A 24,685-nucleotide genomic window follows, 5' to 3' on the forward strand; every position below is an offset into this window, starting at 1 on the left:
AATAACCAACCTAGTTGGAGTGAGCATCCAATGAGCATCCGTTATCTAGCCTATAGGGGCCTACAACTACAGTCCTTCCGCCTCCTTTCCTCACAAGTAAGTCTCTGAACTAGCCTAACCCTTCTAGAGTACTGCGCATGTGCGATTCTATTGATGACGTCACACAGGAACCGGCGTTTTCTACGTACTGAACATGCGCTGATCACGTTCACGCAATGCACTACGTCCGTCATCTTTAGCAGACCGAAAGACCAACATGTGAGTACTGTGAACGCTACCAAATTTGTTGATTTTTACCGTAAGAATTTGACATTCCACTACCTATTTCACGATTTCACGTAGTGTTAGTTATAAGGTGCATTTCATTTGCATTTATTTCAGAATCAAGATGTTTCAATCACTACTAGACAGCGCCAAGCGCAACCATTTCTCCAGTCCTTTTCTCTCAACTGCACGCTGTGAGGCATCTAATGAGAACAGCACACAAGTGACGTTACCGGCTTCACAAAATGTCCTTCCAACTACGAGAAATTTAGTAGCAGCATCAGCAGGACAAATAGAAGGTAAATATGTGCTAATGTATGGCCAACTAATGCAGAGAGTAACATGGAAGTACTCGGGTTTCTTAGCTAAGGATTTACATTTTGTGTGAGAATCGAATGGCGTGTGTGTGTGTGTGTGACATTATCAGCTTGCAGTGACGTATGAACTAACGTTACACGTGTAGACAGTTGAGAAGGTCTTTTAAAGTTAGACTCTGGGCCTGGCTGGTCCTACTACTATTCATCGACCGCCTAATTCCTATTTGCCTGATAAGAATATTTAACACTGAAATTCACGTAAAAACTTGACCTACATGATTGAGAAAATCCAGTACTATCAAATGCTGTTGTTCCCTATTCAATTTGAAGTTTCAGTGCAAAAATATCGCTGTCGAACTTGAGTGCCCTCTTTTCAGCTCCCTCGGTGCCGCTCCCTTTTTAGATCGACCACTGTTTTTGTATTGACAGAGCACACAAACCGAGTTGTATTGAACACCTTGTTATACAAAGGCCAAAGCTTTACGATTCGGTTAAAATATTCATTCGAAATGTTGACCTTGATTAAAACCATTAATGAACAGTGAATTTTTGCGTTTTCCCACACATCCTCATCAACGGTCAAAGCCAATACATTTTTATGTGCTCTGCGTGCAGTGCTGTGCGTACTAGGCGTTCTGTCGATGTCGATGTGTAGTACAGCTACCATGCATACTGTTAACTGCGACCAGCCCCAACGTGCAGCGTTGGGGCTGCGCCGTTTTCGCATTCAGATCTTAATGTTGTACAAAACGGGTACAGTTGCGGCGCTATATTTCCTTCATTTTTCAACAAAAACTACTAGAGTAGGAATACTTACATGGGTCGATTAAACCTAAATGATTCACATCGGCGGCTGTTTGATGCATTTCATTGCTTATGATACAGAAAATGTTGTCTTATAAAGCAAATATCTTCAGCTCACCGATGCTCACTAAAACTCACTATCATTTGCACATGCGCACAGCATGCATTCATGCAGTGCATTGACAGCTGTATTGCTCGCTACATGATGCATATTCATTTCACCTTATATGCACTGTGCGATGATGCATTATTCATATCCTTGAGCATCCGTAACGTTGACGTCATTGTTCACGCATGCGTAGATGCGTACTAATGGATATACACGTTCAAAATAGCAGCAAAGCTCTCCGCTAGGGCAGGCCGCTTACTCCTAAAAAATGTGGGAAATTTTGCAGTTTCCAGATAAATTGGTAAGAAGAACTAAGGCAATGGGGTAATGCATATTTCATTTTTTATTGTCATTGTGTTTATGATAGAAATTTACCCATGCTTTATTTGTGAAGTCGCCGTATGTGGCAATAGGGAGTTATTCGTGATTTTTAACTTCAGCTAAACTGCGGGGTAGCCGCCAGGACCGCGCCGCAAGGCGCGGTCTCCGGGGCTACCATACTGTATGATGGAATGCACTTGCATTCAACCCTTGTACATTGAGTCACTGCATTGGCACGCACAAATGTATGGAGATTTTGTTTTTCTTTTGCATTTTTGCAGATACTGTACCATCATACTCTGAGCTTGCGATAAACAGAAAATCTTGTGTGAAAACTGCATAATTTTCGATTTTTAGCGCTTTTTTTGGCAACCTGTACTCTTAAAACTGGGCTTTTTGCACGCACTTTGGAAAAGTTACGCCAATTCTGCATTTTTTATGGCAAAATTTAGGATTTTGGATGGATTTTTGAAGGGGACTAAGGGACTTTCCTGTTGTGAACGATAGTGCCAGTATGTGAAATGATGTGATTTGCGTGTGTTGTGACACTGACAGTAGAACTTACTGGCTTGTGATTAGTGAAAAGTGACCAAATTCCGGTAGGTGACCGAATACTGGTAGGCTTACACAATAACTTCTTACCTACATTTTGCAGATAACCCCATTTAATTTGGTTTAGTGGTCACAGAAATGTGGATTATTGTAAAGTATGTCATGGGTCCATTTCTTCCAAGTTTAGCACTTGAATGCTTGTGCAGAGCTGCCAACTAGTACTGATTTTCAGTAATTAGGTGATCCGAGTATCCTCTCGGATCACCTTCTGTATCTGTACTGATTCTTTGTTTTTCTTCTTCTTCTTCTTTATTTCTGGACAAAATTTGTGTATCGATTAGCTCAGAAATTCCTCTTCCTATCAATGTCAAACTTATACCATATATGTATCATGTCCCAAAGACGACGGGTCAAGTAAAATCGTAGTGATCAGTCGACCGTGACGTCACTATGACGTCATTATATGAAAACACATTTTCATTCATATCTCATTAATGGAATAGAATTTTGCAATGAAATTTACGTCACATACATTTCAAGTTATGCGCATTTTACTCATATTCTCAAAATTCATATATTCTCTTAAAACGTGCGCGTACGCGCGCGTTGAAATATTTGTATGCTCAAATCGAGCTCAAATTTTTTTTGCACACGTTTCAGACCATTTGGAGCATTTTTTGAAAAATTGAAAAAAATGGACGGACGCGTACGCGCGCGCACATATTCGCACACACAGCTCATATGCAATGGAAATTTCCCGTTTTTTTAAACTTATCGGATGCCTAAAATGTCAATGAATATTTCTACCAAGTTTCAAGTCAATCCGACTCAATATGACGTCATACGGGCCAATCAAAGTTGAAATTCCGCGCGCGCGTCAATGGCGATATACAGTGCAACGATGCCAAAAAAACGCCAATTTTAAATCCGATTTTACTCGTCAGGATGGACGGTGACCCCCCATTTTCTTTACATATTCTGAAAGCTGATGAGTTGGACATGTTATTTCATGGGTTGGCGATGCTGGCAAAATAATTAAAAGATATCAAATTTCTTAATAAAGTAAAAAAAGTAAATTTTCAAAATGACGTCATCAAATTTCAAGTTCACTCGAGCGTATCTCACTTATCCTTTGCCAATTTACACCCAGATTTCAGTATGTTGTAGCTTATTAAATGATCTTTCAGTAATATTATTACAACATTTTGATTGGATGACGGCATCACCTCGTAAAAATGGATTGAAAGTAACATTGTCAAATTTGACCAGTTTACGTGTTATCTCTATGGGAGAGCAGTTTTCCTGGCAGTGAAAATTGACATGACTCTCTTTTTCGAGCACTAGCTCACTTACGCGTCGGTGAATTTCTCCCAGATTTTAGTATGTTGTAGCTGAGACTTTGGGCTATCGTAAGTGTGCCCTCCATTTTTTCATACGATGTCGGCATCACGTCGAAAAACTTGGTTGAAAATGGCACGAGGCTTTGATGCAGCGTCATTTTGCTTAATACACAGGGCCTATGGAGAATGAAATAGGTCATCGCGTAGCGCATCCGACTCGTAACCCTAAGGTCCCTGGTTCGAGGCTCACCCCTGCCAATATTTTTTTAAATTTTTTTAAACACTTTTTTCTTTCTTTTTCTTTAGTTAATCTTAATCTCCCTTTCCTTACTTTATCTTTTCCTGATTTTTTTATGCTTCTCCTTCAAATTTCTATAAAATAACATAGTTTTTCTTTATTTTTCTTTCTTTCTACTACTTTCTGTGCAATAGATGAACAACAACAACGGCTATCAATCCCATATTTTGCACATGTTTAGTACATGTCACGTACATTATTTCATAAAATAACAACTACTTGATCGGACACCATCATGGGTATGTAAATTAGGGTCAAAGGTCATAAATGTTTCATCCTGTATCTTGGTGAATACATGTCCTATCTTTCCCATATTTTGCACACGCAAAGACCATGTTACAAGAATCATGTCATAAAATCATCACTTTTTGCTTAGACGCCATCTTGGGTGTGCAAAGTTAGGTCAAAGGTCAAATATACTTCATTCTGTATTTCCGTTAGTGTATACGGAATTCGGTACCAAAGATGGCAGGTCTCACTCCCTTTTCTAAAAGAGAATCCAAACATCACACGGCCAATGTCCCGTCAACACAGATGAAACCTGTATGGCCATGAATATTTGGATCAGGACTCAAATCATTGATTTTCGAAGAGATCGGATCACCTAATTTGTCAGTGTTGACAAATTCCGGTTCTAGTTAGGTGATCCGAGTATCCTCTCGGATCACCTTCTGTATTTGTACGGATTCTTTGTTGGTTCTTCTTCTTATTTCTGGACAAAAGTTGTGTATCTACTTACTCAAAAAGTTCTCAGAGTATCAATTTCAAACTCATACCATATATGTATCATGTCCCAAAGACGACAAATTTTATGTATCACTGTGATCAGTCGACCGTGACGTCACTATGACGTCATTATATGAAAACACATTTTCATTCATATCTCATTAATGGAATGGAATTTTTCAATGAAATTTACGTCACATACATTTCAAGTTATGCGCATTTTACTCATATTCTCAAAATTCATATTTTCTCTTAAAACGTGCGCGTACGCGCGCGTTAAAATATTTGTATGCTCAAATCGAGCTCAAATTTTTTTTGCACACGTTTCAGACCATTTGGAGCATTTTTTGAAAAATTGAAAAAATTGGACGGACGCGTACGCGCGCGCACATATACGCACGTACAGCTCATACGCAATAGAAATTCCCCGTTTTTTCACACTTATCGGATGCGTAAAATGTCAAGAAATATTTCTACCAAGTTTCAAGTCGATCCGACTCAATATGACGTCATACGGGCCCGTCAAAGTTGAAATTCCGCGCGCGCGTCAATGGCGATATACAGTGCAACAATGCAAAAAAACCGCCAATTTTGAATCCGATTTTACTCGTCAGGATGGACGGTGACCCCCCATTTTCTTTACATATTCTGAAAGCTGATGAGTTGTACATGTCATTTCATGGGTTGGCGATGCTGAAAAAATGATAAAAAGATATCAAATTTCTTAATGAATTTTAAAAAGTAAATTTTCAAAATGACGTCATCAAATTTCAAGTTCATTCAAGCATATTTCACTTATTCTTTAGTTGATTTTCGTCCAAATTTCAATATGTTGTAGCTTATTAAATGGTCTTTCAGATATATACTAACAACAATTTGATTGGATGACGGCATCACCTCGTAAAAAGGGATTAAAAGTAATATTGTTAAATTTGACCAGTTTACGTGTTATCTCTATGGGAGTGCAGGTTTTCTGGAAATGAAAACTGACATGACTATCTTTATCGAGCACTAGCTCACTTATGCTTCGGTGAATTTCTTTCATATTTTAGTATGTTGTAGCTGAGACTTTGGGCTATCGTGAATGTGCCCTTCGTTTTTTCATACGGAGTCGGCATCATGCCCAAAAACTTGGTTGAAATTAAAGCTTATCTTCCATGTATTTTCATATTCCTTTCTTTCTGCAACTTTCTTTGCAATAACTCAAGAAAAACAAGCTCTATCAGCCCAATATTTTGCACATGTTTAGTTTATGTCACGTACATTATTTTATAAAATAACAACTACTTGATCGGGCACCTTCTTGGGTATGTAAATTAGGGTCAAAGGTCAAAAATGTTTCATCCTGTATCTTGGTGAATACATGTCTTATCTTTCCCATATTTTGCATACGTAAAGACCATGTTACAAGAATCATTTCACAAAATAACCACTTTTTGCTCAGACGCCATCTTGTCTGTTCAAAGTAGGGTCAAAGGTCATATGTACTTCTTTCTTTATCTTCATTATGACGTGTTATCTCTATGGGAGGGAATTTTTCTAGATGTGAAAATTGACATGATTGTCTTTATCGACGACTAGCTCAATTACCCTTCGGTGAATTTCTTCCAGATTTTAGTATGTTGTAGCCAATGTGATACTCTTTAAGTTTTCTTCAATCAAAGTTTTAATCGGATGATGTCTTCACCTCGTGAAAATAGAAATAATGTAACCTTGTCAAATTTAACCAGTTTACGTGTTATCTCTATGGGAGGGAATTTTTCTGGAAATGAAAATTGACATGACGGTCTTTATCGAACACTAGCTCACTTACTCTTCTGTGAATTTCTCCCAGATTTTAATATGTTGTAGCTGAGACTTTGCGCTATCGTTTCTTTGCCCACTCTTTTTCATGCGACATCGAAATCACGTCGAAAAACTTCGCAAAAATTAAAGCTTAGCTTCGATGTATTTTCATGTTACTTTCTTTCTGCAACTTTCTTTGCAATAACTCAAGAAAAACAGCCCCTATCACGCCCATATTTTGCACATGTTTAGTTCATGTCACGTACATTATTTCATAAAATAACAACTACTTGATCAGACACCATCTTGGGTATGTAAATTAGGGTCAAAGGTCATAAATTTTTCAACCTGTATCTTGGTGAATACATGTCCTATCTTTCCCATATTTTGCACACGAAAGACCATGTTACAAGGATCATTTCACAAGATAACCACTTTTTGGTCAGATGCCATCTTGTCTGTGCAAAGTGAGGTCAAAGGTCATGTGTACTTTTTTTCTCTATCTTCGTTATGACGTGTTAACTCTATGGGAGGAAATTTGTCTAGATGTGAAAATTGACATGATTGTCTTTATCGAGCACTATCTCACTTACCTTTCGGTGAATTTCTCCCAGATTTTAATATGTTGTAGCTGAGACTTTAGGCTATCGTAGTGTGCCCTTCGTTGTTTCATACGATGTCGGGATCATGTTAAAAAACTTGGTTGAAATTAAAGCTGCGCTATCGTTTCTTTGCCCACTCTTTTTCATACGACATCGAAATCACGTCGAAAAACTTCGCTAAAATTAAAGCTTAGCTTCGATGTATTTTCATGTTTCTTTCTTTCTGCAACTTTCTTTGCAATAACTCAAGAAAGATATTCCCTATTACCCCCATATTTTGCACATGTTTAGTTCATGTCACGTACATTATTATAAGATAACAACTACTTGATCGAACACCATCTTGGGTAGGTAAATTAGGGTCAAAGGTCATAAATGTTTCATTCTGTATCTTCGTTGTAGTGTATACCGAATTTGGTACCAAAGATGGCAGACCTGACTCTCTTTTCTAAATGAGAATTAAAACATCACACGGTCAATGTCATTAAACACAGATGAAGCCTGTATGGTCATGCCTATTGCGATCAGCACTCGAATCATCGATTAAAAAAAAATCGGATCACCTAATTTGTCAGTGTTGACAAATTCCAAGTCTAGTTAGGTGATCCGAGTATCCTCTCGGATCACCTTCTGTATCTGTACGGATTCTTTGTTCTTCTTCTTCTTCTTTCTTTATTTCTGGACAAAAGTTGTGTATCTACGTACTCAGAAAGTACTCAGAGTATCAACTTCAAACTCATACCATATATGTATCATGTCCCAAAGACGACAAATTTTATAAAATCATAGTGATCAGTCGACCGTGACGTCACTATGACGTCATTATATGAAAACACATTCTCATTCATATCTCATTAATGGAATGGAATTTTTCAATGAAATTTACGTCACATATATTTCAAGTTATGCGAATTCTACTCATATTCTCAAAATTCATATTTTCTTTTAAAACGTGCGCGTACGCGCGCGTTGAAATATTTGTATGCTCAAATCGAGCTCAAATTTTTTTTGCACACGTTTCAGACCATTTGGAGCATTTTTTGAAAAATTGAAAAAAATGGACGGACGCGTACGCGCGCGCGCATATACGCACGCACAGCTCATACGCAATAGAAATTTCCCGTTTTTTCATACTTATCGGATGCCTGAAATGTCAAGGAATATTTCTACCAAGTTTCAAGTCAATCCGACTCAATATGACGTCACACGGGCCCGTCAAAGTTGAAATTCCGCGCGCGCGTCAATGGCGATATACAGTCCAACAATGCCAAAAAACAGCCAATTTTGAATCCGATTTTACTCATCAGGATGGACAGTGACCACCCATGTTCTTTACATATTCTGAAAGCTGATGAGTTGTACATGTCATTTCATGGGTTGGCGATCCTGGAAAAACGATTAAAAGATATCAAATTTCTTAATAAAATAAAAAAAGTAAATTTTCAAAATGACGTCATCAAATTTTAAGTTCACTCAAGCGTATCACACTTATTCTTTTGTTGATTTTCGTCCAAATTTCAATATGTTGTAGCTTATTAAATGTTCTTTCAGTCATATAATAACAACATTTTGATTGGATGACGGCATCACCTCGTAAAAAGGGATTAAAAGTAACATTGTCAAATTTTACCAGTTTACGTGTAATCTCTATGGGAGTGCAATTTTTATGGAAATGAAAATTGACATGACTATTTTTATCGAGCACTAGCTCACTTATGCTTCGGTGAATTTCTCTAAGATTTTAATATGTTGTAGCTGAGACTTTGGGCTATCGTAAGTGTGTCCTTTAATTTTTCATACGGTCCCGGGATCACGTCCAAAAACTTGGTTGAAATCAAAGCCTATCTTCGATGTATTTTCATATTTCTTTCTTTTTCAAACTTTCTTTGCAATAACTCAAGAAAAACATACTCTATCACCACCATATTTTGCACAAGTTTAGTTCATGTCACGTACATTATTTCATAAAATAACAACTACTTCATCAGACGCCATCTTGGGTATGTAAATTAGGGTCAAAGGTCATAAATTTTTCATCCTGTATCTTGGTGAATACATGTTCTATCTTCCCCATATTTTGCACACGTAAAGACCGTGTTACAAGGATCATTTCACAAAATAACCACTTTTTGCTCAGATGCTATCTTATCTGTGCAGATCGGGGTCAAAGGTCATAATGGACTTCTTTCTTTGTCTTCGTTATGACGTGTTATCTCTATGGGAGGGAATTTTTCTAGATGTGAAAATTGACATGATTGTCTTTATCGAGCACTAGCTCACTTACCCTTCGGTGAATTTCTCCCAGATTTTAATATGTTGTAGCTGAGACTTTGCGCTATCGTACGTGTTCCCTTTGTTTTTCATATGGTGTCGGGATCACGTCCAAAAACGTGGTTGAAATTAAGGGTTATCTTCGATGTATTTTCATATTTCTTTCTTTTTCCAATTTTCTTTGCAATAACTCAAGAAAAATAGCCCCTATCAACCCAATATTTTGCACATGTTTAGTTAATGTTACGTACATTATTTCATAAAATAACAACTACTTGATCAGACACCATCTTGGGTATGTAAATTAGGATCAAAGGTCATAAATGTTTCATCCTGTATCTTGGTGAATACATGTCTTATCTTTCCCATATTTTGCGCACGCAAAGACCATGTTACAAGAATCATTTCACAAAATAACCACTTTTTGCTCAAATGCCATCTTGGGGGTGCAAAGTGGGGTCAAAGGTCAAATATACTTCATTCTGCATCTTTGATAGTGTATACGGAATTCGGTACCCAAGATGGCAGGTCTGACTCCCTTTTCAAAATGAGAATCCAAACATCACACGACCAATGTCCCTAATCTCAGGTGAGAACTCGAATCATTGATTTAAAAAAAAAAATCGGATCACCTAATTTGTCAGTCTTGACAAATTCCGAGTCTAGTTAGGTGATCCGAGTATCCTCTCGGATCACCTTCTGTATCTGTACGGATTCTTTGTTGGTTCTTCTTCTTCTTCTTCTTCTTTATTTCTGGACAAAATTTGTGTAGAGGTTAGCTCAGAAAGTCCTCTTCCTATCAATTTCAAAATTATACCATATATGTATCATGTCCCAAAGACGACAGATCTAATGTATAATAGTGATCAGTCGACCGTGACGTCACTGTGACGTCATTATATGAAAACACATTCTCAATCATATCTCACTAATGGAATAGAGTTTTTCAATGAAATTTACGTCACATATATTACAAGTTATGCGCATTCTACTCATATTCTCAAAATTCATATTTTCTCTTAAAACGTGCGCGTACGCGCGCGTTGAAATATTTGTATCCTCAAATCGAGCTCAAAATTTTTTTGCACACGTTTCAGACCATTTGGAGCATTTTTTGAAAAATTGAAAAAATCGGACGGACGCGTACGCGCGCGCACATATACGCACGCACAGCTCATATGCAATGAAAATTTCCCATTTTTTCACTTTGATCGGATGTCTGAAATGTCAAGGAATATTTCTACCAAGTTTCAAGTCAATCCCACTCAAAATGACGTCATACGGGCCCGTCAAAGTTGAAATTCCGCGCGCGCGTCAATGGCGATATACAGTACAACAATGCCAAAAAACCGCCAATTTTAAATCCGATTTTACTCGTCAGGATGGACGGTGACCCCCCATTTTCTTTACATATTCTGAAAGCTGATGAGTTGTACATGTCATTTCATGTGTTGGCAATGCTGGAAAAATGATGAAAAGATATCAAATTTCTTAATAAATCAAAACAAGTCAATTTTCAAAATGACGTCATCAAATTTCAAGTTTACTCGAGCGTATCTCACTTATCCTTAGTCAATTTTCACCCAGATTTCAGTATGCTGTAGCTTATTTAATACTCTATCAGTTATGTAATAACACAATTTTGATTGAATGACAGCATGACCTCATAAAAATGAATTGAAAGTAACCTTGTCGAATTTGACCAGTTTACGTGTTATCTCTATGGGAGTGCAGTTTTTCTGGAAATGAAAATTGACATGACTGTCTTTTTCGAGCACTAGCTCACTTATGCTTCGGTGAATTTCTCCCAGATTTTAATATGTTGTAGCTGAGACCTTGGGCTATCGTTAATGTGCATTTTGTTTTTTCATACGATGTCGGGATCACGTCAATAAACGTGGTTGAAATTAAAGCTTATATTCGTTGTATTGAAATATTTCTTTCTTTCTGCAACTTTCTTTGCAATAACTCAAGAAAAACATACCCTATCAACACCATATTTTGTACATGCTTAGTTCATGTCACGTTCATTATTTCATAAAATAACAACTACTTGATCAGATGCCATCTTGGTTATGTAAAGTAGGGTCAAAGGTCATAAATGTTTCATCCTGTATCTTGGTGAATACATCTCCTATCTTTCCCATATTTTGCACACGTAAAGACCATGTGACAAGGATCATATCACAAAATAACCACTTTTTGCTCAGATGACATCTTGTCTTTGCAAAGTGGGGTCAAAGGTCATATGTACTTCTTTCTTTATCGTCATTATGACGTGTTATCTCTATGGGAGGGATTTTTTCTAGATGTGAAAATTGACATGATTGTCTTTATCGAGCACTAGCTCACTCACCCTTCGATGAATTTCTCCCAGATTTTAATATGTTGTAGCTGAGACTTTGCGCTATCGTAATGTGTCCTCCGTTTTTTCATACGACGTCAAAAGCACGTCGAAAAACTCGGCTTAAGTAATCAAAGCTTAGCTTCATTAGGTGATCCGAGTATCCTCTCGGATCACCTTCTGTATCTGTACGGATTCTTTGTTAGGTGATCCGAGTATCCTCTCGGATCACCTTCTGTATCTGTACTGATTCTTTGTTAGGTGATCCGAGTATCCTCTCGGATCACCTTCTGTATCTGTACGGATTCTTTCTTTTTTTTCTTTATTTCTCCCCAAAATTTGTGCAGAGGTTAGCTCAGAAAGTGCTATGCCTATCAAGTTCAAACTTATACCATGTATGCATCATGTCCCAAAGACGACAAATCTAATGTATCGTTGTGATCAGTCGACCGTGACGTCACTATGACGTCATTATATGAAAACACATTTTCAATCATATCTCATTAATGGAATGAAATTTTTCAATGAAATTTACGTCACATATATTTCAAGTTATGCGCATTCTACTCAAATTCTTAAAATAAATATTTACTTTTAAGAAGTGCGCGTACGCGCGCGTTGAAATATTTGTATGCTCAAATCGAGCTCAAAATTTTTTTGCACACGTTTCAGACCATTTGGAGCATATTTTGAAAAATTGAAAAAATCGGACGGACGCGTACGCGCGCGCACATATACGCACGCACAGCTCATATGCAATAGAAATTTCCCGGTTTTTTACTTTGATCGGATGCCTGAAATGTCAAGGAATATTTCTACCAAGTTTCAAGTCAATCCGGCTCTACATGACGTCATACGGGCCCGTCAAAGTTGAAATTCCGCGCGCGCGTCAATGGCGATATACAGTGCAACTATGCCAAAAAACCGCCAATTCTAAATCCGATTTTACTCGTCAGGTTGGACGGTGACCCCCCATTTTCTTTACACATTTTGAAAGCTGATGAGTTGTACATGTCATTTCATGGGTTGGCAATGCTGTCAAAGTGATTAAAAGATATCAAATTTCTTAATAAAGTAAAAAAAGAAAATTTTCAAAATGACGTCATCAAATTTCAAGTTTATTCGAGCGTATCTGACTAATCCTTTGTCAATTTTCACCCAGATTTCAGTATATTGTAGCTTATTTAATGTTCTTTGAAACATAAAACAACAATATTTTGATTGGATGACGGTATCACCTCGTAAAAATGGATTGAAAGTAACCTTGTCAAATTTGACCAGTTTACGTGTAATCTCTATGGCAGTGCGGTTTTTCTGGAAATGAAAATTGACATTACTATCTTTATTGAGCACTAGCTCACTTATGCTTCGGTGAATTTCTCCAAGATTTTGATATGTTGTAGCTGAGACTTTGGGCTACCGTAAGTGTGCCCTTCGTTTTTTCATACGATGTCGGGATCACGTCAAACAATTTGGTTGACATCAAACTTATCTTCGATGTATTGAAATATTTCTTTATTTTTGCAACTTTATGTGCAATAACTCAAGAAAAACATACCCTATCACCACCATATTTTGCACATGTTTAGTTCATGTCACGAACATTATTTCATAAAATAACAAGTACTTGATCAGACGCCATCTTGGGTATGTAAATTAGGGTCAAAGGTCATAAATGTTTCATCCTGTATCTTGGTGAATACATGTCCTATCTTTCCCATATTTTGCACACGTAAAGACCATGTTACAAGGATCATTTCACAAAATAACTACTTCTTGCTCAGATGCCATCTTGTCTATGCAAAGTTGGGTCAAAGGTCATATGTACTTCTTTCTTTATCTTCGTTATGACGTGGTATCTCTATGGGAGGGAATTTTTTTTAATGTGAAAATTGACATGATTGTCTTTATCGAGCACTAGCTCACTTACCCTTCGGTGAATTTCTCCTCAATTTTAATATGTTGTAGCTGAGACTGTGCGCTATCGAATGTGTGCCTTCCTTTCTTCATACAATGTCGGAATCATGTTAAAAAACTTGGTTGAAATTAAAGCTTATCTTCGATGTATTGAGATATTTCTATGTTTCTGCAACTTTCTTTGCAATAACTCAAGAAAAACAGCCCCTATCACTCCCATATTTTGCACATGTTTAGTTCATGTCACGTACATTATTTCATAAAATAACAACTACTTGATCGGACAACATCTTGGGTATGTAAATTAGGGTCAAAAGTCACAAATGTTTCATCCTGTATCTTGGTGAATACATGTCTTATCTTTCCCATATTTTGCACACGCAAAGATCATGTTACAAGAATCATTTCACAAAATAACCACTTTTTGCTCAGATGCCATCTAGGTTGTGCAAAGTGGGGTCAAAGGTCATATGTACTTGTTGTTGTATCTTCGTTATAGCGTATACAGATTTGGTACCAAAGATAGCAGATATGACTCCCTTTTCTAAATGAGAATCCAAACATCACACGGCCAATGTCTCTGACCACAGATGAAACCTGCATGGTCAAGCCTATTGCGATCAGGACTTGAATCATTGATTAAAAAAAAGATCGGATCACCTTAATTTGTCAGTGACGACAAATTACAATCTCTAGTTAGGTGATCCGAGTATCCTCTCGGATCACCTTCTGTATCTGTACTGATTCTTTCTTCTTCTTTTTCTTCTTTCTCCTCAAAAGTTGTGTATGGATTAGCTCAGAAAGTCCTCTTCTTATCAATGTCAAAATCATACCATATATGTATCATGTCCCAAAGACGGCAATCGAACTAAAATCAAAGTGATCAGTCGACCGTGACGTCACTATGACGTCATTATATGAAAACACATTCTCAATCATATGTCATTAATGGAATGGAATTTTTCAATGAAATTTACGTCACATATATTTCAAATTATGCGCATTCTACTCATATTTTCAGAATCCATATTTTCCCTTAAAAAATGCGCGTACGCGCGCGTTGAAATATTTGTATGCTCAAATCGAGCTCAAATTTTTTTTGCACACGTTTCAGACCATTTGGAGCATTTTTTGAAAAATTGAAAAAATCGGACGGACGCGTACGCGCGCGCACATATACGCACGCACAGCTCATATGCAATAGAAATTTCCCGTTTTTTTACACTGATCGGATGCCTGAATTGTCAAGGAATATTTCTACCAAGTTTCAAGTCAATCCGACTCATTATGACGTCACACGGGAACGTCAAAGTTGAAATTCCGCGCGCGCGGCAATGGCGATATACAGTGCAACTATGCCAAAAAACCGCCAATTTTGAATCCGATTTTACTCGCCAGGATGGACGGTGACCCCCCATTTTCTTTACATATTCTGAAAGCTGATGAGTTGTAAATGTCATTTCATGGGTTGGCGATGCTGGAAAAATGATTAAAAGATATCAAATTTCTTAATAAAGTAAAAAAAGTAAATTTTCAAAATGACGTCATCAAATTTTAAGTTCATTCAAGCGTATCTCACTTATTCTTTTGTTGATTTTCGTCCAAAATTCAATATGTTGTAGCTTATTGCATGGTCTTTCAGTCATATAATAACAACATTTTGATTGGATGACGGCATCACCTCGTAAAAATGGATTGAAAGTAACATTATCAAATTTGACCAGTTTACGTGTTATCTCTATGGGAGTGCAGTTTTTCTGGAAATGAAAACTGACATGACTACTTTATCGACCACTAGCTCACTTATGCTTCGGTGAATTTCTCCCATATTTTAGTATGTTGTAGCTGAGACTTCGGGCTATCGTAAGTGTGCCCTCCATTTTTTCATACGATGTCGGCATCACGTCGAAAAACTTGGTTGAAAATGGCACGAGGCTTTGATGCAGCGTCATTTTGCTTAATACACAGGGCCTATGGAGAATGAAATAGGTCATTGCGTAGCGCATCCGACTCGTAACCCTAAGGTCCCTGGTTCGAGGCTCACCCCTGCCAATATTTTTTTAAAATTTTTTAAACACTTTTTTCCTTCTTTTTCTTTAGTTAATCTTAATCTCCCTTTCCTTACTTTATCCTTTCCTGATTTTTTTATGCTTCTCCTTGAAATTTCTATAAAATAACATAGTTTTTCTTTATTTTTCTTTCTTTCTACTACTTTCTGTGCAATAGATGAACAACAACAACGGCTATCAATCCCATATTTTGCACATGTTTAGTACATGTCACGTACATTATTTCATAAAATAACAACTACTTGATCGGACACCATCTTGGGTATGTAAATTAGGGTCAAAGGTCATAAATGTTTCATCCTGTATCTTGGTGAATACATGTCCTATCTTTCCCATATTTTGCACACGCAAAGACCATGTTACAAGAATCATTTCATAAAATCATCACTTTTTGCTTAGACGCCATCTTGGGTGTGCAAAGTTAGGTCAAAGGTCAAATATACTTCATTCTGTATTTCCGTTAGTGTATACGGAATTCGGTACCAAAGATGGCAGGTCTCACTCCCTTTTCTAAAAGAGAATCCAAACATCACACGGCCAATGTCCCGTCAACACAGATGAAACCTGTATGGCCATGAATATTTGGATCAGGACTCAAATCATTGATTTTCGAAGAGATCGGATCACCTAATTTGTCAGTGTTGACAAATTCCGGTTCTAGTGTTAAACTTCCCGTTGTCACAAAAAAAGTTCTTTCTCCTTAAATGTTGTGTAGAGGTTAGCTCAGAAAGTCCTCTTCCTATCAATGTCAAAATCATACCATATATGTATCACGTCCCAAAGACGACCCATCAAGTAAAATCATAGTGATCAGTCGACCGTGACGTCACTATGACGTCATTATATGAAAACACATTCTCAATTATATCTCAATTATGGAATGGAATTTTTCAATGAAATTTACGTCACATATAGTTCAAGTCAACGTGATTCTACTCATGTTTTCAAAATTCATCTATATACTTCAAACGTGCGCGTACGCGCGCGTTGAAATATTTGTATGCTCAAATCGAGCTCAAATTTTTTTTGCACACGTTTCAGACAATTTGGAGCATTTTTTGAAAAATTGAAAAAATCGGACGGACGCGTACGCGCGCGCACATATACGCACGCACAGCTCATATGCAATAGAAATTTCCCGTTTTTTCACACAAATCGGATGTCTGAAATGTCAAGGAATATTTCTACCAAGTTTCAAGTCAATCCCACTCAATATGACGTCATACGGGCCCGTCAAATTTGAAATTCCGCGCGCGCGTCAATGGCGATATACAGTGCAACTATGCCAAAAGACCGCCAATTTTAAATCCGATTTTACTCGTCAGGATGGACGGTGACCCCCCATTTTCTTTACATATTCTGAAAGCTGATGAGTTGTACATGTCATTTCATGGGTTGGCAATGCTGGAAAAATGATGAAAATATATCAAATTTCTTAATAAAGTTAAAAAAGTAAATTTTAAAAATGACGTCATCAAATTTCAAGTTCATTCAAGCATATCTCACTTATTCTTTAGTTGATTTTCGTCCAAATTTCAATATGTTGTAGCTTATTAAATGGTCTTTCAGATATATAATAACAACAATTTGATTGGATGACGGCATCACCTCGTAAAAAGGGATTAAATGTAACATTGTTAAATTTGACCAGTTTACGTGTTATCTCTATGGGAGTGCAGTTTTTCTGGAAATGAAAACTGACATGACTATCTTTATCGAGCACTAGCTCACTTATGCTTCGGTGAATTTCTCCCATATTTTAGTATGTTGTAGCTGAGACTTCGGGCTATCGCCAGTGTGCCCTTCGTTTTTTCATACAGAGTCGGCATCATGCCCAAAAACTTGGTTGAAATTAAAGTTTATCTTCCATGTATTTTCATATTCCTTTCTTTCTGCAACTTTCTTTGCAATAACTCAAGAAAAACAAGCTCTATCAGCCCAATATTTTGCACATGTTTAGTTTATGTCACGTACATTATTTCATAAAATAACAACTACTTGATCGGGCACCTTCTTGGGTAAGTAAATTAGGGTCAAAGGTCAAAAATGTTTCATCCTGTATCTTGGTGAATACATGTCTTATCTTTCCCATATTTTGCATACGTAAAGACCATGTTACAAGAATCATTTCACAAAATAACCACTTTTTGCTCAGACGCCATCTTGTCTGTGCAAAGTAGGGTCAAAGGTCATATGTACTTCTTTCTTTATCTTCATTATGACGTGTTATCTCTATGGGAGGGAATTTTTCTAGATGTGAAAATTGATATGATTGTCTTTATCTACGACTAGCTCACTTACCCTTCGGTGAATTTCTTCCAGATTTTAGTATGTTGTAGCCAATTTAATACTCTTTAAGTTCTCTTCTATCAAAGATTTAATCGGATGATGTCTTCACCTCGTGAAAATGGATAAATGTAACCTTGTCAAATTTAACCAGTTTACGTGTTATCTCTATGGGAGGGAATTTTTCTGGAAATGAAAATTGACATGGCGGTCTTTATCGAGCACTAGTTCACTTACTCTTCGGTGAATTTCTCCCAGATTTTAATATGTTGTAGCTGAGACTATGCGCTATCGTCATAACTCTCTCCAATTTTTCATACGACGCCGAGATCACGTCAAAAAACTTGGTTGAAATCAAACTTATCTTCGATGTATTGAGATATTTCTTTCTTTCTGCAACTTTCTTTGCAATAACTCGAGAAAAACAGCCCCTTTCATCCCCATATTTTGCACATGTTTAGTTCATGTCACGTACATTATTTCATTAAATAACAACTACTTGATCAGACACCATCTTGGGTATGTAAATTAGGGTCAAAGGTCATAAATGTTTCAACCTGTATCTTGGTGAATACATGTCCTATCTTTCCCATATTTTGCACACGTAAAGACCATGTTACAAGAATCATTTCACAAAATAACCACTTTTTGCTCAGATGCCATCTTGGCTGTGCAAAGTTGGGTCAATGGTCAAAATACTTCATTCTGTATCTTCGTTATAGTGTATACAGAATTTGGTACCAAAGATTTCAGACCTGACTCTCTTTTCTAAATGAGAATCCAAACATCACACGGCCAATGTCTCTAAACACAGATGAAACGTATATGGTCATGTCTATTGCGATCAGGACTCGAATCAATGATTTAAAAAAAATCGGATCACCTAATTTGTCAGTCTTGACAAATTCCAAGTCTAGTTAGGTGATCCGAGAATCCTCTCGGATCACCTTCTGTATCTGTACGGATTCTTTGTTGGTTCTTCTTCTTCTTTATTTCTGGACAAAATTTGTGTAGAGGTTAGCTCAGAAAGTCCTCTTCCTATCAATTTCAAAATTATACCATATATGTATCATGTCCCAAAGACGACAGATCTAATGTATAATAGTGATCAGTCGACCGTGACGTCACTGTGACGTCATTATATGAAAACACATTCTCAATCATATCTCACTAATGGAATAGAGTTTTTCAATGAAATTTACGTCACATATATTTCAAGTTATGCGCATTCTACTCATATTCTCAAAATTCATATTTTCTCTTAAAACGTGCGCGTACGCGCGCGTTGAAATATTTGTATGCTCAAATCGAGCTCAAATTTTTTTTGCACACGTTTCAGACCATTTGCAGCATTTTTTGAAAAATTGAAAAAATTGGACGGACGCGTACGCGCGCGCACATATACGCACGTACAGCTCATATGCAACAGAAATTTCCCGATTTTTTACATTTATCGGATGTCTGAAAAGTCAAGGAACATTTCTAGCAAGTTTCAAGTCAATCCGACTCAATATGACGTCATACGGGACTGTCAAAGTTGAAATTCCGCGCGCGCGTCAATGGCGATATACAGTACAACAATGCCCAAAAACCGCCAATTTTAAATCCGATTTTACTCGTCAGGATGGACGGTGACCCCCCATTTTCTTTACATATTCTGAAAGCTGATGAGTTGTACATGTCAGTTTATGGGTTGGCGATACTGAAAAAGTGATTAAAAGATATCAAATTTCTTAATAAAGTAAAAAAAGTAAATTTTCAAAATGACGTCATCAATTTTCAAGTTTACTTGGGCGTATCTCACTTATCCTCTGCCAATTTTCACTCAGATTTCAGTATGTTGTAGCTTATTAAATGTTCTTTCATTAATGTAATAACAACATTTTGATTGGATGGCGGCATCACCTCGTAAAAATGGATTAAAAGTAATCTTGTCAAATTTGACCAGTTTACGTGTTATCTCTATGGGAGAGCAGTTTTTCTGGCAGTGAAAATTGACATGACTATCTTTTTCGAGCATTAGCTCACTTATGCTTCGGTGAATTTTTCCCAGATTTTAGTATGTTGTAGCTGAGACTTTGGGCTATCGTAAGTGTGCCCTCCATTTTTTCATACGAGGCCGGCATCACGTCGAAAAACTTGGTTGAAAATGGCACGTGGCTTCGATGCAGCGTCATTTTGCTTAATACACAGGGCCTATGGAGCATGAAATAGGTCATTGCATAGCGCATCCGACTCGTAATCCTAAGGTCCCTGGTTCGAGCCTCACCCTTGCCAATATTTTTTTTTTTTTTCCAAACTCTTTTTTCTTCTTTTTCTTTATTTAGTCTTAATCTCCCTTCCTAACTTTATCCTTTTCTGATTTTTTAATGCTTCTCCTTCAAATTTCTATAAAATAACATAATTTTTTCTTTATTTTTCTTTCTTTCTACTACATTCTGTGCAATAGATGAAGAACAACAATGGTTATCAATCCCATATTTTGCACATGTTTAGTTCATGTCACGTACATTATTTCATAAAATAACAACTTCTTGATCGGACACCATCTTGGGTATGTAAATTAGGGTCAAAGGTCATAAATGTTTCATCCTGTATCTTGGTGAATACATGTCCTATCTTTACCATATTTTGCACACGTAAAGACCATGTTACAAGGATCATTTCACAAAATAACCACTTTTTGCTCAGATGCCACCTTGGCTGTGCAAAGTGGGGTCAAAGGTCATATGTACTTCTTCCTGTATCTTCGTTATGACGTGTTATCTGTATGGGAGGGAATTTTTCTAGATGTGAAAATTGACATGATTGTCTTTATCGACGACTAGCTCACTTACCCTTCGGTGAATTTCTTCCAGATTTTAGTATGTTGTAGCCAATTTAATACTCTTTAAGTTTTGTTCATCAAAATTTTAATCGGATGATGTCTTCACCTCGTGAAAATGGATATAATGTAACCTTGTCAAATTTAACCAGTTTTCGTGTTATCTCTATGGGAGGGAATTTTTCTGGAAATGAAAATTGACATGACGGTCTTTATCGAGCACTAGCTCACTTACTCCTCGGTGAATTTCTCCCAGATTTTAATATGTTGTAGCTGAGACTTTGGGCTATCGTCGATATTCGCTCCATCTTTTCATACGCCGAGATCACGTCAAAAAACTTGGTTGAAATCAAACTTATCTTCGGTGTATTGAGATATTTCTTTCTTTCTGCAACTTTCTTTGCAATAACTCTAGAAAAACAGCCCCTATCACCCCCATATTTTGCATATGTTTAGTTTATGTCACGTACATTATTTCATAAAATAACAACTACTTGATCAGACACCATCTTGGGTATGTAAATTAGGGTCAAAGGTCATAAATGTTTCAACCTGTATCTTGGTGAATACATGTCCTATCTTTCCAATATTTTGCACACGCAAAGACCATGTTACAAGAATCATTTCACAAAATAACCACTTTTTGCTCAGATGCCATCTTGGCTGTGCAAAGTTGGGTCAATGGTCAAATGTACTTCATTCTGTATCTTCGTTATAGTTTATACCAGGGAGGTACCTCCCTGGTTTATACCGAATTTGGTACCAAAGATGGTAGACCTGACTCTCTTTTGTAAATGAGAATCCAAATATCACACGGCCAATGTCTCTAAACACAGATGAAACCTATATGGTCATGCCTATTGCGATCAGGACTCGAATCATTGATTAAAAAAAAAAAAATCGGATCACCTAATTTGTCAGTCTTGACAAATTCCGAGTCTAGTGTTAAACTTCCCGTTGTCACAAAAAGTTCTTTCTCCTCAAATGTTGTGTAGAGGTTAGCTCAGAAAGTCCTCATCCTATCAATGCCAAATTTATACCATATATGTATCATGTCCCAAAGACGACAAATCTAATAAAATCATAGTGATCAGTCGACCATGACGTCACTATGACGTCATTATATGAAAACACATTCTCAATCATATCTCATTAATGGAATGGAATTTTTCAATGAAATTTACGTCACGTATTGCTCAAATCAAGCTGATTCTACTCATGTTCTCGAAATTCATCTGTATCCTTAAACTGTGCGCGTACGCGCGCGTTGAAATATTTGTATGCTCAAATCGAGCTCAATTTTTTTTTGCACACGTTTCAGACCATTTAGAGCATTTTTTGAAAAATTGAGAAAATCGGACGGACACGTACGCGCGCGCACATATACGCACGCACAGCTCATATGCAATAGAAATTTCCCGTTTTTTCACAAAGATCGGATGTCTGAAATGTCAAGGAATATTTCCACCAAATTTCAAGTAAATCCAACTCAATATGACGTCATACGGGCCCGTCAAAGTTGCAATTCCGCGCGCGCGTCAATGGCGGTATACAGTGCAACTATACCAAAAAACCGCCAATTTCAAATCCGATTTTACTCGTCAGGATGGACGGTGACCCCCCATTTTCTTTACATATTCTGAAAGCTGATGAGTTGTACATGTTATTTCATGGGGTGGCGATGCTGAAAAAATGATTAAAAGATATGAAATTTCTTGATAAAATAAAAAGAGTAAATTTTCAAAATGACGTCATCAAATTTCAAGGTCATTCGAGCGTATCTCACTTATCCTTTGCCAATTTTGACCCAAATTTCACTATGATGTAGCTTATTAAATGCTCTTTAATAAATATACTTACACAATTTTGATTAGATGACGGCATCATCTCGTAAAAATGAATTGAATGCAACCTTGTCAAAATTTGGCCAGTTTACGTGTTATCTCTATGGGAGTGCAGTTTTTCTGGAAATGAAAATTGATATAACTATCTTTGTCGAGCACTAGCTCACTTACCCTTCGGTGAATTTTTCCCAGATTTTAATATGTTGTAGCTGAGACTTTGCGCTATCGTAATGTGCCCTTTGTTTCTTCATACGGTATCGGGATCACGACAAAAGACTTGGTTGAAATTAAAGCTTATCTTCGATGTATTGAGATATTTCTTTCTTTCTGCAACTTTCTTTGCCATAACTCAAGAAAAACAGGCCTAATCACCCCCATATTTTGCACATGTTTAGTTCATGTCACGTACATTATTTCATAAAATAACAACTACTTGATCAGACGCCATCTTGGGTATGTAAATTAGGGTCAAAGGTCATAAATGGTTCATCCTGTATCTTGGTGAATACATGTCCTTTCTTTCCCATATTTTGCACACGTAAAGACCATATTACAGGGATCATTTCACAAAATAACCACTTTTTGCTCAGATGCTGTCTTGTCTGTGCAAAGTGGGGTCAAAGATCAAATATACTTCATTATGTATCTAAGTGTTGTGTACCATCGATAGCAGGTCTGACTCCCGTTTCTAAATGAGAATCCAAACATCACACGGCCAAGGTCCCTATTCACACAGATGAAACCTGTTTCGTCATGCCTATTGGGATCGGGACTAAAATCATTGATTTCCGAAGAGATCGGATCACCTAATTTGTCAGTGTTGACAAATTCCAAGTCTAGTTTTTTTTTATTTTTTTAAACACTTTTTTCTTCTTTTTCTTTAGTTAATCTTAATCCCCTTTCCTTACTTTATCTTTTTCTGATTTTTTTATGCTTCTCCTTCAAATTTCTATAAAATAACATAATTTTTTCTTTATTTTTCTTTCTTTCTACTACTTTCTGTGCAATAGATGAACAACAACAATGGCTATCAGTCCCATATTTTGCACATGTTTAGTACATGTCACGTACATTATTTCATAAAGTAACAACTACTTGATCAGACACCATCTTGGGTATGTAAATTAGGGTCAAAGGTCATAAATGTTTCATCCTGTATCTTGGTGAATACATGTCCTATCTTTCCCATATTTTGCACACGTAAAGACCATGTTACAAGAATCATTTCATAAAATAATCACTTTTTGCTTAGACGCCATCTTGGGTGTGCAAAGTGAGGTCAAAGGTCAAATATACTTCATTCTGTATTTCCGTTAGTGTATACGGAATTCGGTACCAAAGATGGCAGGTCTCACTCCCTTTTCTAAATGAGAATCCAAACATCACACGGCCAATGTCCCGTCAACACAGATGAAACCTGTATGGTCACGAATATTTGGATCAGGACTGAAATCATTGATTTTCAAAGAGATCGGATCACCTAATTTGTCAGTGTTGACAAATTCCGAGTCTAGTATTTTTATTCTTCTTTATTTCTGGGCAAAATTTGTGCAGCGGTTAGCTCAGAAAGTGCATTACCTTTCAATGTCAAGCTTATACCATATATGTATGATGTCCCAAAGACGACAGATCAAGTAAAATCATAGTGATCAGTCGACCGTGACGTCACTATGACGTCATTATATGAAAACACATTTTCAATCATATCTCATTAATGGAATAGAATTCTTCAATGAAATTTACGTCACATACATTTCAAGTTATGCGCATTTTACTCAAATTCTCAAAATTCATATTTTTTCTTAAAACGTGCGCGTACGCGCGCGTTGAAATATTTGTATGCTCAAATCGAGCTCAAATTTTTTTTGCACACGTTTCAGACCATTTGGAGCATTTTTTGAAAAATTAAAAAAATTGGACGGACGCGTACGCGCGCGCACATATTCGCCCACACAGCTCATATGCAATGAAAATTTCCCGTTCTTTTACACTTATCGGATGCCTAAAATGTC

General features: G+C 36.9%; 1 protein-coding gene across 1 annotated transcript in view; it reads left to right on the forward strand.

Annotated features, from left to right (window-relative positions):
• Positions 1-228: 228 nt before the first annotated feature.
• The window catches only part of LOC140246303 (solute carrier family 25 member 3-like), a 35,420-nt gene continuing 10,963 nt past the window's right edge, over positions 229-24,685 (forward strand). The window contains exons 1-2 of the mRNA XM_072325769.1: positions 229-258; positions 382-563. Coding sequence (XP_072181870.1) covers positions 389-563 — 175 coding nt within the window. The 5' untranslated portion in view covers positions 229-258; positions 382-388. The remainder of the gene's footprint in view (positions 259-381; positions 564-24,685) is intronic.

Source organism: Diadema setosum, chromosome 2 (assembly GCF_964275005.1).
Source record: "Diadema setosum chromosome 2, eeDiaSeto1, whole genome shotgun sequence".
In the NCBI taxonomy this organism is placed as follows: Eukaryota; Metazoa; Echinodermata; class Echinoidea; order Diadematoida; family Diadematidae; genus Diadema; species Diadema setosum.